General features: G+C 41.9%; 1 protein-coding gene across 1 annotated transcript; it reads left to right on the top strand.

Annotated features, from left to right (window-relative positions):
- The first annotated feature begins 161 nt into the window (after positions 1-161).
- RAD21L1 (RAD21 cohesin complex component like 1) lies at positions 162-14495 on the top strand. The gene is made up of 13 exons (XM_010171474.1): positions 162-305; positions 1878-2007; positions 3365-3464; positions 5136-5242; positions 5622-5807; positions 6415-6516; positions 7428-7541; positions 8576-8805; positions 10067-10169; positions 10942-11081; positions 11806-11895; positions 12834-12911; positions 14307-14495. The coding sequence occupies exons 1-13, from the start codon at positions 162-164 to the stop codon at positions 14493-14495; spliced, it is 1713 nt and encodes a 570-aa protein (XP_010169776.1).
- Positions 14496-17178: the final 2683 nt, after the last annotated feature.

The following is a 17178-nucleotide window of genomic DNA, read 5'->3' as shown; positions in this document are numbered from 1 at the left end:
CCCTCAGCACCCAACTGGGTCCTTCCATTCCCTCAGGTCTTGCTAAATCCTCCCTGTCCCCTCAGTGCCCAACTGGATCCCCTCATCCCCTCAGGTCCCGCTAAATCCCTCTCCGTTCCCCAGGATCCGTCTCCCATTGGAAGGGGATGGGCCCAGGCACCATGTTCTACATGCATTTGCTGGTCAACAAGCGTGGGCCGTTGGCCAAGATCTGGCTTGCTGCCCACTGGGAGAAGAAGCTCACCAAGACTCATATATTTGAGTGCAATTTAGAGACAACTGTTGAAAAGATCATCTCACCAAAGGTATGCTATTAAATGATGAGGTGTCTTCTGGTAAGTGCTGGGGTAGAGGTATTCATCTGTGGTAGGGAATGGGACTGTTGCTGTTGTGGAGATTGACTTAGTAGGAGAAATTTGTGGCTATTTCAAAACCAGTGTGAGGTAAACTGCTCTGATTTTATGCAGTTCTCACTCAGGTAAAAATCTCCATCCCATTAAAAGACAGTTATATAAATACTTTACTTGCTGTTTTACTCCTGGAGATCCGTGGTGTACATTTATGTACAGTGTAAGAAAATGTTACCACAAAATATTCAAATGTTTTTGGGGTTTTTTTGCACACTGGTAGAGCTCCAGAGTGCTCTGTGGGCACCGCTGGCCAAGGGATCACGGCACGTGGGTTTGAGCTGCTCATAAGGCAACACGAGCCCATCGGTGTGATGTGTTAGCACTGGTCTCTTTTTGGAAAATCTGAGTACTAGCTATGGGTATTGTTCAACAGAATTTGGGAAATGCTTCTATTTGAGGAAATTGTCTCAAAACGATTGAATAGTCAGCTGCTTAACCAAAGTCAAGGGACAAAGAAAACTGCTGTGAAATTGCACACAGGCCATTTGAGGAGAATGCTTTTGCCCATCTTATAATAAATAACTTTTGACATATTGTAACCATCCTTCCACTTCCAGTGAACTTCTTCCAGATCCCCCATTATAAGCCGTTAAATATATAATTAAGCATACATAATGTTTATGAGAAGCTCTTTATAGACAGTCCTGGAGGCTGAACTCCTCTGTGTATCACAGAGAAGATGTGACTCAAGCAGAGACGCAGGCAGTCAGGTACCCGTGACGCAGTCCTTGGCCTCGCCGGTGCAGTTGCATCCAGGGGAGCTGTGAGGAACACTTTGCACTGTCACTAATTGATGGCTCAGGAGATCCAAGGTGTCCAGCTCATGCAAGCAGATTTATTTTTTTTTTATCTCTGTGAAAATACTTGTTTGATATTTGGTTTCATTGTCTGTCTTGCGTGGGTTATGATTAACAATGTTGTTAAAATTATCGTGATGTTATTTGGAAGTGTTTTTGGTACTCGTTAAGTGCCCTTTATTTTCCCTTGCACACTGTCCTGTCTAGCATCAGCATGACCAGGTTGAGTGTGCTCAGTGCAGGAAGATTTTGCATAAATAAGGGCATAATTATGGCCTTTATTTGCATAAATAAAGGCATAGCTGGTGTGGTGTCTGCTCACTTAAATAACAAATGTGTCAAACACTAGAATCTGTGCAGCTACTTTCTGTTTCAGGATGCGTTATGCGGTTTGTTGGCAGTCATGTGAGATGTTTTAGATAAAGTAAGAGGATCAGTTCAGGACTCAGGCTTTGGCATGACAATGTTTAAGAGAAGTAACTAAATTTCATGGTTCTGAAAATTTATTTCTGTTTACAATGCTCTGTATCAGTTCGAAGCCCTGCTGGATTTTGTAGAGCTCTGTACTGGTGTATTTTAGAAGAACTCTGTTATTGCTGTGTAATATTTTCATTTTAATGTTTTTACCAAAAATACTAACTGCTGAACAACTTTTTTTAAATCTCCAAAGTTCACAATAGCTCTGCGAACCTCTGGACACTTACTCCTGGGAGTGGTGCGGATTTACCACAGGAAAGCAAAGTACCTCTTGGCAGATTGTAGTGAAGCTTTGACAAAAATGAAGGCAGCCTTTCGCCCAGGTATGTGTGGAATTCTACATTTTTCCATCTGTCCCCTTTACAGCTCTCATTTTAAAATTTAATTTTGGATGTTTTTTGTTAAATACACACTATTGATCCCAAAGGAAATTGAGCATAATAGTGCCTGCTGCTGATGTGGGCCGAATGGCTTAATTTAATACCATTTCAGGTCTTTAACTCCTTTAAAAGAAGCTGTATCTTCAGTGGTCTTATGAGAAGAAGCTTGAATTCAGCCTCCGTTGCTAGATAATTAATTTTAATTTCTGATGACACCAACAACATGTCTAACAGTGTGTTAGTGCCAGATCTGACAGCGTGTTTTGAGCTCTAGCCATGTAGCCACCGAGAAGGCAGCTGAGCTGACTGGATCCTTTTCCAACGGGCTGTACGTTTGTTGTTCCTTAAGCAGCAAATGAGGAGGCACTGTTGTCTAAAAAAAATAATAATAATAATAAAAAAAAGGCTAAGAACAGGACACCAGCATCTATTGCCAGCCTTGACATGCTGTGTGCCCTGGTGTGTTTGCAGACTAGTGAATACCTCCTCTACATTATTGTCAGGGAGACAATTGTGATTAATTAGTTAATATTTGGAAATGTCCAGGAGAAACACTTAAGTACACTGTACTATCTGTTTTTAATAGTTACTATAGTAGCTTATAGAGGACTGCATGGCACAAAAACAAGAGACAACAGTCACAACTGCAGCAAGGGAAACTCCAGCTAGGTATAAGGGGGGAAAAAATTCTCAGTGGAAGTGGTAAAATGCTGAAACAGGCTGTCAGGGATGCTGTGAAATCTCTATGAACAGAAATAGTGAAAAGTGACCTGGTTTAGAAATTAACCCTGTTTTGAGCAAAAGGTTGGATTAGGTGACCTTCAGAAATCCCTCCTCACCTGAGTTGTTCCAGGATTCTTTGATTACCAAGTATTTGCAGTCTCACTTCATGATTATTTGATGCTGGAGAATAGTGTTACACAGACACTGGAGAGGAAAAGAAAACGCAATAATTCATTTGAAGTGGTGTGAAAGGCTCCTGGCTAAATGTCAGCTGTGAGAATCTTCCAGGGACCTAAAGTAGCTGTTCATAAACCCAATGCATTTACAGTATTTCAGGCCCTGTAGCAGCATACTCTTCTGCATCTGTCTGTAAAAATATGGTTTCCAAAGTACATGGAAATTAAGGATTTTAATTCCACTTTGGAGTCCCGTTGACAGAGTGCCTGAGCTTTGCCTTTTTGTGATTTAGAATTGCAGCACTTTCCTGACAGGTTTATAGTCTTATTATATGTACTTGGTTGAACCATTACTTTTATTTTATTCATACTTATTTTGTTATGTTGTCTGTTTCTTTTAGGACTTGTTGACCTTCCAGAAGAGAACATTGAAGCTGCTTATCAGTCCATTACCTTACCTGAAGAATTTCATGATTTTGAAACGCCACTGCCTGATTTAAAGTAAATGCTTCCCTAGTTTTTATTCATTATTTTAATGTTTTCAGAAGCAAAATATATCCTTGCTGTTATCTGATCAAGACTCAGATGGAATTGTTTTGATTTGATAACTGAATTCTTCTGAATTCTGAGTCAGCTTTACAAGGCTGCAGTGACAGGAATTGTGCTTTCGTAGAATTCCTCAAAGTCCGTTTAATCAACAGACCTTTACAATGAAGCAATGTATAGAACTTAGACTTCAGGGTTTTCTAATTTTAAATTGAGTGAAGCCTGCAAACAACTTACAGACCTCAAGAGCAGATATAAAAGTATAAATCCTGTTGTAAGACCAAGGAAGCTTTGGCTAGTAACCTCACAATGTTGTATTGTCCCATTGAGTAACTGGCTTTAATTTCTGCTCTGCTGCTCTTTGGGTTGGGGGATTTTATCAGCAGTTGTCAGCTTGGCTCCTGATGAAAAGCCAGCGAATTGCTTTGGCTTTTCTGACACGAATCAGCATTCATGTAGAAAAACTGATAAAAAAGCAGGAGGCCAAGACGTGTTTCTGATGGCTCCAAAGGTCCAGGACAACAGGCTTCCACTGAGGCGTCCTCTGTACCTCGGCAGAAAAACGGTTTGATGGGATCCGTGAGTGTTTAGTATTTTGTCAGTACAGCCATGATGTAATGTTATTTATTCCAGTACCTCAGTGTGCTAACTCTGTAAAACGTGCCTTTTCTGCCTGCCCAAAGGGTCTGTGTGGTTTGATTTACAGATCATAGAATCCCAGACTGGTTTGGGTTGGAAGGGACCTTAAAGCTCATCCAGTTCCAACCCCCCTGCCAGCAGCAGGGACACCTTCCACTAGACCAGGTTGCTCAAAGCCTCATCCAGCCTGGCCTTCAACACTTCCAGGGAGGAGCAGCCACAACTTCCTTGGGCAACCTGTTCCAGTGTCTGACCACCCTCACAGATGATGGTGTTCCACTCATTAGAAGCCTTCTGTGTGACAAGTGTTTGGTAGATAATGGGGCTTGGATGTGACAAGCTCACATAAGCCCAAATTTACTGTCAGAAGAGAGTAGAGAAATAGGAAATATGAAGATGAGGATGGGTGCTTCCCTCATCCTTACAACTCTACCTGCTGTTTCTTGAGGGGCTTGCTCTCTGAGGGTACATCTGGATCATTTGCTCACAGAGTTCCAGGGGCTGGGGGTATTTCAAAGCTGAGTTACCAAATGTTTTCCCCTCCTCATGGACCTGTCCCCAGCTACGTGGCTACTGCAGCTTCAGTCTCCACTGTACAACGTACGTTGGAGATTGTGTAGGAGCTTTGGCTAGCAAAGAAGGCAGCTGGCTACTTGCTTAGAGGTGTCAGTTTTAAGGAACATAAACCACCTGTTTCCCATATGCTTATTTTTAGCTTTCAGAGGAAAATCAAAGCAGTGAATTTTATCAATAAAATCTTAAATGGCTGGAATGCAGATAGCTTTGGGAAAGAGTTGCTCTCTGTGGAGAAGTGGGGATCAGCCGGGTACTTTCGATGCCATAGAAAACAGGAGCTGGCTTTTGGGGGTTTATGAGAAAATGTCAGGATTGAAGACTGTTTCGAAGCAAATTTTCACCTTCCAGCTAAATGGTCAGTGGGTTTCAGTTCAGTTCACTCTATATTTTGTATAATTTTTTTTCTATCAGTGCCATTGATGTTGCTGAACATTTTACCTTGAATCAGAGCAGAGCTGAAGACATCACACTAACAGAGGATTACGAAAGCAATATACTTCTCTGTGATAGAAACTTCGGTGAGAGAAGTTGAGAAATTAGAGATATTCCATAAGGAAAAGTGTGTTTTCTGCAACATTTTGTACAGGCTGAGTCCTTTCCACTTTTATTAAAAGTGCATTTGTTTTGTGCTTGTGCCAGTTGGCTTGTCATACTGTGTTACACTTACATTGTGTGTAAGTACTCTGCCTAAGTAATATAGTACAATATCAGAGACTGAGAATCAAACTCAACATCTGATTTTTACTGAATCAGCTAAAATAGTTTGTTATTTTTTTCCATTTGAGGTATGGGATATCTTACAATCTTTTAAAAATTATTAGAAAAATTAGGAAATGGATAAATACATGTTTCAAAAATTCATGCAGATGAAGCATCAGAAATTCTGTGTTTATCCAGATGAAGAAGCAGATGCACTAAGAAAACAGAGCGGCTCTGATGTCAGCATCCTGACGAGCAGTAACAGTCTCCTGGCTGATCACAACTCTGGGAGTGTGAATGGAGAGAAGTCTGCACCGCAGGCAGACAGTTACTGTTTTGAGAACGACTGTTTTGGAGACGAGGAGGATGCTGCAGATATGATTGGTAAGGTTTGCCACAGATAAACAGAGTCAGTTTCTTTCCAAATATTTTTATTCTTATAGGAAAACAAACAAGACAGAGTGAAAGTGATTGTTTTCAAACATAAATACTATTTTTTTTGGTTGTTGTTTTCATTTCTTTTTTTTTCCTACTTGTCACTAAATCTATGATCATTGCCAAGTAAAAATGTATTAAAGAAATTTCAATTTTTTAGCACTAAAGGTGCTCAATTTATACTTAATGTTTGACAATTTAATTTATATTTTCAAAAGTTAAATACTGCAGCGTTTTTATCTTTATTGTTATAATAAAAAAGGCAGCAAAGTAGCTTCAACATCTTTATGGTTTAGAGTATTGACGTCAATGTTTATAGATTTATACCTTTTAAACAATATCAATATCCTACTTTTCAAAGAAAAGGTGGAAATCTCCAAATTAAGACTAATGTTCTTTTTGTACTCTTGAAGGCAGCCGTGTCGTCAACTGTCTCTGGAAGCTGAGCTTTTTGTTTGCACAGGATTAACCTGCAATAAGTAACTTCAGGCTTTGCTGGGTTATTTCATGACTGCTAAGGCTTAGAATGATTAAAACTGTGCATTTTGTGTTTAAGAAATCCTGTTGAGGGATGAACAAAATGGCCAAGATAAAGACATTGTTGATATGGAGGAGGAGCATCCTTTGTCACAAGATCTGCCAGAGAACGGCACAGCCAGTGAGTTTGCAGCGTCTGCTCCGTCTTCCCCACACAAACCCTCTGTTCCTCTGTTAATACCTCACGTTACTCATGTTCAGCTTTGTGCCTTTTTCCTTTGTTCCTTTATTTTACTTTTTTTCTAACGTGCTTCACCCACCATTTTAGATATAATTTCATTTGACCTAGAGATTCCAGGTTTGGAACTTGACATGGCTTAGAAACACTTTTATAGGACATCCTGTTGGACACGCTGTTGATCCACCCTGCTGCTTAGACAGTGTGATGTCACTTTAGAGGACAAGAAACTGAGTAAGGATGTGCTGTAACTTTGAGCTTTACCTCTCAGTATTTCTGGCTTCATCTTTCAGCAACAAATGACGCTTTAGTAGTTCATAAAGGTGGTGTTGGTTGTCTTTCAATTTGATAGCAATGAAATTAATTTTTGAAAAGTGTTTCTGGAATTTTTTTTTTATATCTTAAACCATTATACCCCCATCACACTGTTACTTTAAAAGTGACCAGTTTGGAACAGCTTTAAGGGGAAACACTAGTTTGCACTAGTCCAGGTACTACTGTTCCTTTTACGTTGACAGCAATGTCCACACTGCCACACAGTTGCCTGGAACTGGAAATGGATATGTATGGAAATGAAACACTTTTCCCCACTAAACACTTTTCATCAGGTGGGTTTTCCTCCAGATGAGTCTTCAGCCTGTTTCACCACCTGGTCATACAGCAGAGGACAGTGTGCAGTGCCAAGTATGAGCAGCAGCAGTGCCAGTTATTACTGGTTAAAGTGATTGTGAGATTATAGACAAAATCATAATTTTCTAATTCTGATCTTTTTTTGTTCTATGTTATGAGAGTGGGACATTATTCCATCTTGTAAACTTTTTTTTCTTTGAGTTATTTGCTGGGTTTTCTTACAGTTGAGTCCAACTGTGCAGACACCACCGTTAAGGAAGTCAGTCACCTCATGAATGAAACAGCCCTTCTCTTGAAAGAAGAGGAAGGATTTGTGCTTGAGCCGGTTGATGATACAGGTCAGAACTTGACCAGTTTCTTGCTGGGTGGTTGCATTAACTAGGTTTGTTTTTTCTCTTGTTAGTGCAAATATTTGCAAAGCAGATTATTCCCACTTTAGATTTCATCTGCTCCTGCTGTCAGAGTTCTATTTTATGGTAACTATTACACAAAACCAATATCAAGTTATTCATCTGACCTGCCCAAATCTCTGATTACAGTTTCCTTCACGTACCAAATCAAGTTCTGTTGCTCTGCAGCTCTAGCAGTGCGAGCCCGGCCTCTTCATAAAGTTTCAGCTGAAGAACTTTTATTGCTAGTGACACATCAGTGATTTTTATGTGTAAAATAACAATCTTAAAACTTCCAGGACTTTGTAAAATTTTCCTTTGTGAAATTTTAACTTTAATAAGATCCAAAAAAGCAAAATGTTTCCTTTCTGCCGTGGGTAAATCTAAATGTCATCTGTCACCTTGGTGGCTGTTAGCAAATACATAAGTTCATGTTGACACTAATATTGAGAATCCTACAATTTTCCAGCTTGAAAACAGGCAGTTATGGCTGGATAACAAATCTGTGACTCTCCTTTGCATTTACTCTGTGCATCTTAAATTGCTAAAGGATTAAACTGGCAAATACAGATATTAATTATGAGGTAACGAAACCTGTTGAGTACATCAGCAGCTCTTGGAACAATTAACTTCCTGATGGATTAAAGATAGCTTATTCAGTCTGGTTGGTATATCACGTGTTCTCCCTAAGTCCTCGTGTTCCTGGTTCTCTAGTACAATAGTCAGAGATCTTCCATAGTTAAACGTAGGTGAATTTCCTGAGTAAGAACACAAAAAATAGACTTTATGAAAACTTTTGGAGAAATAGCTCATGCACTTGTACTTTGATTTTCAAGTCGGTGCAGTGTTTCAGGAGGTCAGCAGCCTGTCCATTTGATTCACAGTGCTTTTTTTGTGCTGAAGTGTTCTGTGAATAGAGCTTATTAGTCTTCTTTCTTTCTTTTTCTTTTTTTTTTTTTTTTTTAAATACTTGCTCAATTTAGCTGTCAACCAGAGGAAAAAAAATAAAAGAAAGAGGAAGTTGCTTGTGGATGTAGAGAAGGAACTCAGCTGCAACATTATATACAACCAACTTAACAACTGCACAGACATCCTGGCTACTTTAGACCTCGCACCTCCAACCAAAAAAACAATGATGTGGAAGAAATCAGGAGGTGTGGATAAACTCCTGTCCCACGCCACGCAGCCCGTGGTTCACGCCGCGCTGCAGATGGTAAAGATCCATTCCCTGTAGGTTTTTACACCGCTGTGTAGGTTACGGGGCTGTTGTACATCCAGGATCCAACTGGGAGAGATTTTGCAGGCTTGGTTTTACGTGAACTCCGAGCAAACTGCGGGTGTGTAGCATCCCTGGAAGTACTGTTTTCTGTTCAGTTGGATACCTGATGACTATTTGCATACTCCCCACTAATTGCTTCATCAGAATAACTATCTGTAGAGCTCACGGCTTTAATCTCCAGCACTCCAACAACAAGTGAAAAATGACAAAGAAACTGGAGAGCTGATGTTTCATTTCACACCCTGGCACCCGACTGGTTGTACACTAATACACAATTTTGTGGATTTCTGTCAATTTCTTTCCTACTTTCTACTTTGCTTTGTTAATTTCTGGTTTGTTTCTGCTCTGTAATCAACATGAGACCACATCTTCTGCCTTTGCTTTAAAGGTACATAAGGCTTAAACATTATTATTTGTATATTGTTAATGGCTTTGGAAACATGGTATGCCAATTTCTTTTGGATTTTGCCAATTGGAGATTAAGCTGCCAGCTGGAAATCCCATCAGAGGACCGAGAGGGTCCTGATCACTCTATCACTTTGGCTAGAAGGGTGGGCCAGACCTCGCTGCTCTTTTTGCACTGGAAAGATGTACTTGTTTCATAGAAATATGATCTATCAAAGCCTCTCATGTCCCCACGTAGTATCTGTCACATCATTCAAAGAAGCTGTGAGTTTAGAGCTGGAGATAAGATAAAGAGATCAACGTGTGCACGAGGTGATACAGGAAGATGTGGTGTATGCTCTGTGCAGCAGCCTCGTGTGTTTTTTTCTGTTGTGGAGCTTGGAGGGATCCAGGAGGCCGGGTGATTACAGCAGCACAGCTTCACCACTTAGAGTCGAGGTGCAGAATTACAACTCCCTCTTTATGAGGATGAAAAATACTCACCCAGCAGTACACAGGGAGGGAAATCCACACACAGAGAACTGCAGGTGTTTCTTTCATCCCTCCCTACTGGCTGGCTTCAAGGAAAAATGATCCAAGTTGCTCCTAGGGTGTTTCTTCATGGAGTTCACTGCCAAATTATTACTTAAAAATAATTTAAAAAAAAGGCATATTTTCAGAATACCAAATTCAACTCTCTGAATTGTAGGTTGCAGTAATTAATGTACAGCTCATATTCATACCTTTGTGTTCATGCTTGCAAATAATCTGAGATGATCTTCTGAAAGCAAACAAAAATAATTGTTTTCAGTTGTTTGCAAAATGCTTCAAGAGTCCCAGATTTACGATGAGAAGAAATGGAATACAGAGAGAGTCTGAAATGGAAGAAATAAGGAAAGAGCAAGATACCACAGGTAATATTTCAATTCTGTTGTTGCAGAATTACCTGTCAGAAAATATATTCTGTTTTACATAAGGTTTGAGAGACACATGCTCAGTGTTTATGTGCAGTGTTCCACAAATCAAAGGCCAAAAAATTTAAATGTTAATTAAATTGGCTGCTAATTATTAAAAAAAAAAAAAAAAAGTTTTGTTTTTATAAGTACTTTGCTGTTCCTTAGATCAGAAATGAAATGGAAGTATTTTTCTTCCTTGTGGCATAAGGAGGTATTTTTGGTTTCACCTTTGGTTTCTCTAATTGTCTACTAAACTGCAATTATTGTTTTTTAAAAAAACCCAAACTTCCCACTTATTCTGAGTTTAGTCAAACCACCTTCCAAATTTCCAAATTCATGTAAATAACTTGTATTTATAGCTTGAAGATTGTGTTTTGGTTAATATCAAACCAGAAGAACTGTTCCATTTTAGATTTCCTGGGAAGGTCATGTATCTGCTTTCACTCCTTTACTCTGCTAGAAATATAACCTCTCTCTGCCTCAGAAGTTAATCAACAAAACCACCTCCTGCAAGTCCATAAAGGTCAACTTTTAGAGAGGAAAAACTCTCTTGGAAGGTTGTTCTTCTTCTGTGGTCTTATTGGGAATGACATTTTTTCTATATTTACTCATTCTGGCTCTTGCTCTCAAAGATTGCTAGAATAGAGTGGGATTTTTCTCTCTCTTTGTTTTTTTTAAGGACAACAATTCACAGTAATTTCCTTTAAACCTTGTTATTTTATTAATACAGAGATGCTGACAGTAGAAGAGCCAAGTTACCTGCAGGAGTCAGCTCATTCAGAGACTGAGAGAAAAGTTAGAAATGATTCGGTTATGTTGGCATCACAGAATAACAGAAATGAAACTGGTGACAACTGTGGTGAAACTATAGTGAGCAGCTTCCATCGTTTTAGAGACCTAAATGTATTTATTGGTTTCATTCTATGCCAGGGTTCCATGTAAAACAACTTTAAAAACGACTAATATAGGTTTGGAAAGGATGCTGGAGGCAGCCTGTACAGCATTAAGTAGTTGGTGTCATGAAAGTTTATTTATAGGCACTTTGGAAGATTCTCACCATGAGTTAATTATTAATTAAAAGGTTTGATAATCAATATAGATTAAAGTCTAATCACTAGACTTTAAAAGTATGACTAGACTTTAAAGTATGAACAGAACTTTAATATGAAATATAGCCTCTTGGTACCAAAGAGATCATTTTTATCCTCTATAAAGATGATTATCTTTTGCATCTCAAATTGAGGAAATACTCAAGCAATAACAAATTCTGTATTTTGCCATCTTTATCCAGGCTAACATGAAAGGGCATTCTTTAGAGAATATGAGGATTATTAAAGTTGAAAAAAGAATGACAAAATTGGGCCTAAGAGCAGCAGAAACTGTAGAGCCTGTGCCTGAACTGAGCCCATGGCTGTAGACCCAGCTGTATGATCAATACCACAGCCAGGTCCTTTCCTCTGTGAGAAGAGACATGGTGGAATAATTTCTGGAAAACATTTATTATAATAGATTCTTTGAGCAGAATTACATAATTGAGAGTTAGGTTGTGTGCATAAATCAGAATGTCTATTGATCATCCTTTCTGTTCTAGCAGCAGAATGGAACGGCTTTCTCCGAGAGCTCCTCGCTGGTGAACAATTCACTGGGCCAAGAAGCTGGAGCGCAGCAAGCTGAGTTAACCAACGTACGGGAGCGTGAAGCTGACAACTCTGGCCATGAATGTAGAATCCCAGCCTGGTTTGGGTTGGAAGGGACCTTAAAGCTCATCCAGTTCCAACCCCCCTGCCAGCAGCAGGGACACCTTCCACTAGACCAGGTTGCTCAAAGCCTCATCCAGCCTGGCCACAAACACTTCCAGGGAGGAGCAGCCACAGCTTCTCTGGCCAACCTGTTCCAGTGTCTGACCACCCTCACACCAAAGAATTTCTTCCTCAGATCTCATCTCAGTCTGCTTTTGTCCAGTTTATAACCATAGCCTCTTGTTCTATCATGAATATAATGAATTTTGCTGTACTGACATCATGTTTAGTACAGATTTTGCCAATCAACATCTTTAACAGCTCGGTAATCAGGGGTACCTGTATTCCAGCACTCAAAGGGTACAGTCTGTGACCTCATTTAGAGATTTTTCTTCCTGTAAGAAGGAAACTGTTTCTGAACTCACTGGCTATGTGGATACTTGGACACTGTGAAACAAGGGCAGTCTTCTCCTGTCGACTTCAGAGGCTAAGTCCAAAATCTAAAGCCAATTTTTTAAAATATCCTTTTTGACCCCTGACCCTGAAAAACACCATCAGAATCCCAGTCATGCAGAACAGTGTTTTGTTGTGAAGCTGCCTCCCCAGCACTCATTGGGACCATTTCCATAGTACCTGACATGTTGGTGCACCTGATCTGTCTCTTTGTAGCTGAAAGAACATCAAGTTCATGTTCTTTTCTCAGCTTCATGAAGCCCAGTATGACCACAGAGGTGTCAGAGGTCCCAGATATCCTGAGTATGGCCATGAAAACACCCAGCTCCAGTTGGATTTTCAATTAGGCTGGGACTCTTGTCCTTTTTCTCATCATGGTGTGGGACTCCTTACACATGCTGTCTAACCTTCTGTTCTATTTCCTCTCCAGGAGCTAACAAAGAACAGGAAGGACAGTGAAGAAATAAGGTGGAGCAAAAGAACTCTTCAGTTATTAAAAACTTTACAGGTACCAGTGCTGGATTTTGTCATTAGATGCCAAAACCCGGTGTTGATTTCAGTTGGACCATGTCAGGAAATCTCCTGCTCACACTGTTGATTGTATTGATCTCTCACACTCAGTGTATAACCCTGTTTTATTGGGTATTTATGTAGGAACCCAGGATTCTGAGTGCCTGGCACAATGTCCTCTCCCAGAGCTGCTCAAATCACTAGAATTTTTTGAATGTTGCTTCCACGGCAGTGTTTGCTGCAATGCTAAGCCCTTCCTCTCTTCCTCCTATGAGTATGCTCTGGAGTAGCTCTACAAAACCCAGCTCCTGGCTGCTAACAGGTTGCCAGATCTCAGCCGAGCGCTGCAGGCTGCCAGCATTTGGCTGCTCATCTGCCTGAGCTGCTTCTGAGATGAAGGCTGGGGAAATGAGTGAGGGTTATGGTAAAAAGAAAGCTGGTAACACCTTCTTTAAGAGATTTTAATGCCCTGGTGCTCTCAAGGTGCCTGAAATTTAGCAGAGAGCGTAGCCTTTGCATCAGGGAAGGGTTATTCTGCTTTTCTCACAGAAATGATTGTAGAACTGGTGAAGCTGTAATGTACAATATCCGCTGTATCGACAGGATGGCAACAGGAGCCAGCACCGCATCCTGATGCTCAACGTCCAGACTCTTGGCCAAACAGCTCAGTGCTGTTCCTTCCTTTTTGCTTGGACAAGCATTTTGGTGCTTTATCATCAGTCTGGTTGGGGATGAGTAGAAAAAACACAGCAAAAAACCCCAAACCAGTTCTTTTCCTTCAGGTCAGTTCTCTAATCCAAAGTGGCTGAATGGAGAATGGAGGAACGTGATGGAGGAATCCGATCATGGGCAAGAGGGTGTGGGGAATGGGTTTGGTCCACAAAACCCACCAAACTCAGGTCCAAGCCTAGCTCTTCCCTAGTGCTGGAGTCTGACCTCACAGCCTTCTTGGTTTGTTTTAAAGTCGGTTTATGTGAACATATGTCAAAGGTTTGGTGCATAAATAAACACTTATGTGTAAGCACAGCCTTTAAAACCATGCGGTGCTGACACCCGGGCAGCTCTGACTGAACTTGCCCGTGGTGTAGCTGGTTCTCCACACCCGAACACCAGGACCTGCAATGGGTTTGATTGTTTTGAATCATGAAAGCCAGGAGAATTCACAGGAACTGTGGGCACACGGAGATTTTAGTAACATACGTAGGTGTGAGCAATGTTAGGGCAGCAAGATGTTAAGAGCCACTTACAGAGACGCCAAGAGAGGAACCTGTTTGAGGCGTTCGAGCAGAGAATATTCGCTCCGACGAGCAGCACCTTCAGTTCAGACGTGACAAGATCTGGTTTTACTGGCAGAGAAGCTGACCTGACTGATTTTCTTCTTTCCCTCACGCAGCACCTGAGGAGATCAGGCGTGTGTTCTTTCAGCTTACGGGAGTTCTGCCGGAAAAACAACCGGAAAGAAGCTGCGGCCAAGTTCTACATTTTTCTCTTTCTGAAGAAGCAGTTGGTTATTGAGCTTCAGCAGAGCGCTCCCTTCGCTGACATCACAGCCACCCTCGGCCCAATGTTCAACGCTCACTGAAATCAGGTAATAGTTGGAGAAGCAAATAAAAATAAATCTTATTCTAAAGCTTTCAGTAAATAGATTTCCTAGAAAAATGCCTCAAATCTTGTCAAAGTGGTGGCCGAGCAGAGCGCTCTTCCCTTTACAGCACCTCTCAGAACTGCCATGTCCCAGTTACCAAGGCGCTCCCTAGCATGTTTGGTTTTAATATATATGTTTATGTGATGAGCAGTGACTTATTCTGTTAATAAAATATAGCTAAAATACATATTCTGCAGAAGAGATTTCCATTGTGAAGGATTTTATGGAAGTCCTTAAAAACCTTTCTGAGAGATCAGCTTTGCAGGTTTGATTATTCTGAATGGGGCTTGTGTGTGTTAATTATCCAACACCATCAGGAAGAGAAGTCTGTTAAGATCTCTTCATCAAATCTTTATTATATTTGAAAATATTCCTTTCACAAAATATTTATTATTTGATATTTTAAGGTCTAGGAAGCTACTGTTTCCAGCCTCGTTTTCATGTGTTCAGGCAGAGAGAAGTTCCACCACCCCTAGAAGAGCCACGTAAGCTTCAGGAAGAAATCCTTTTTCCTAGAAATCCTGCAGTTTCAGATTTCATGGAGCATGTTTACGTTAACACTTATTTATGTGTAGACCTATTTAAAAATGGATGTTAAACTGCAATGTTATTAGTTCTTTGGGGGTTTTTTAGCTAATTAGGGTAAGTTTTAATGCTTTTCCTGTCATTTTGTAAAGGTAGTGTTTTTCAGTTGCATCAAACCTGCGACGCAGGGGACGGTTGGGTGTGTTCAGTGCTCTGGAGCGTGACAATGCTGCAGGAGTGCCAGTGTCCCTTCAGATGGAATAATCAATAAAAACCCCAAGATGTTTCCTTAGCTCGTCAGTGTTTGTTCTGAAGGATCACAACTGGCAGACGTGGAAAGGGTGGGTGATATTTTCATCCTGGCTGTCTGGACGTCCCCACCTCAGTCGTGCTCCCGTGTGCCTGGTCCTGCCGCACGCTGGTTTATTTGTGTGCAGGGTTTGGGGCAGGTGAGGAGTTAATTCTGAGGGGTCTGTTCAGAGGAGTAAAAAGGCTCTGAAACAGCTGAAGCCCCTGAGCTGGGCAGGAAGGGGGGCTGGGTGTAGGGGTTGTTTCAGCTCATCTTCTTTTTTTCCATGTAGGAATATTGGAAAAAATAAGCAATAAGAAGCCTTTGCCACAGTTCTGTGAGAGGTTTTCAGATGTAAGGGAGGGAAAAGTGACCCTGTTTGGTAAAAACCTTTCCATTTTCTGCAAAAGAAACATGATTTTATTTTTCTGATGAGAAGAGGAGCGATGCTCTCCAAGTGGAGCCCAGGTCAAGACCATTATCAAGAGCAGCCTGTCTCCCTCTCCTCTTTGGGGCCAGGCCTGGCAGTTTTGGTCAAGAGCCTGAGCACTGATCTGGAGTGAGGAAGGGGTTTGGTTCTCCACACCTTGTGTTCAGCATCTTGGGAGGAGTAAAAACCTCTCCCTCATTCCCTGCAGCAGAGCGAATCCCCCCGGCACCGCGCATCTCCCGGCGAGCCCCTGGCTCTGGGAAGCCAAGCACTGCAGGCTGGAGAGGGAAGGAGAAACCATTTTTCTCCCCCAAAAACCCTCCGCAATGACTCTGCACCTCACACCAGAGCCGTGTCTGCCGCTGCCACAGGGTAAGAACCGCTCCAGTGGCAGCAGATGCGATAAGTCATTAATTTTCCTTGCGAGGAGAGAGGCTGGCAATGGATTCACCAGGAAAGAGGGAGACAAAAGGAGGTTGGAGGCGGGCGGGAGGCAGGCAGGGATAAATGAGAGGCAGGAGATTATATATATACATTGAAATCAGTCTGTGTGCTGGAATAAACGAGAGACAAATCTTGCAGGAAATAGTCCTGGGAGAAAGACTTGTGCTATTTACAGAACAGGTTTGTCGGAACGCCGGGATAACCGCGGGGGAGATGCAGATGGAGCCGGGGAGGGCCGGGCCCCGCACGCCTCGGTGTGCAGCAGCTCCACGGCCGCCTGCACGGCCTCTGGATGGGGCTGGGGGCTCAATCCGGATTCGAGTCCAGATCCAAACCTGGAGCAGGTTCTGCTGATGTGTAGGCAGTTTCCTGCCATCAGTCTACACTGTGTGCATACAGGTGGGATATTAGGTGTATACATATATATATAGATATATATAACACATCCTTCTCCCAGTCCCTGGAGGGGGATCTGCAGTTGACCTTGGCCATGGTTACCAGAGCTGGGCTGCAGCCCAAGCCCCGCTGCTCACTGTGTGGGCCCCAGTACCTCGCTCCATGGCTCCCAGTACACACCAGCACCTCACCCAAGGTCTTTGCTCATTAAATAATTGGGAAAAGTGAAGCTCGGCAGCTATGGAAGGAAAGGTGCAGGTAGTGCCATGAGGAACCAGACCGTGCTCGAGAGATTGGCGGTGCCGTGCCCGGGATCACCGGCACCGTTTCCCACCGAGAGAGCCGGCTCCGGGAGCGAGTCCCGGGCAGACCGCGGCCGCTCTTCACCCCCTCACCCCGGGACGTGGCTCTGGCTGCCGCCGCGCTGACCCCTCGGGAATTCAGTGAGGGAAAGAATCGAATTTATTTATTTAATTTACTTTATGAAAGTGCGTCATTAACGGGGCGCGCGGGTCTGCTCAGAACTGGACTCGTTA

This window comes from Antrostomus carolinensis, unplaced genomic scaffold, assembly GCF_000700745.2.
Source record: "Antrostomus carolinensis isolate BGI_N321 unplaced genomic scaffold, ASM70074v2 scaffold45957, whole genome shotgun sequence".
Classification (NCBI taxonomy): domain Eukaryota; kingdom Metazoa; phylum Chordata; class Aves; order Caprimulgiformes; family Caprimulgidae; genus Antrostomus; species Antrostomus carolinensis.
Note: the sequence above shows the minus strand (reverse complement) of the source record. Positions and strands in the feature narration are given on the sequence as shown.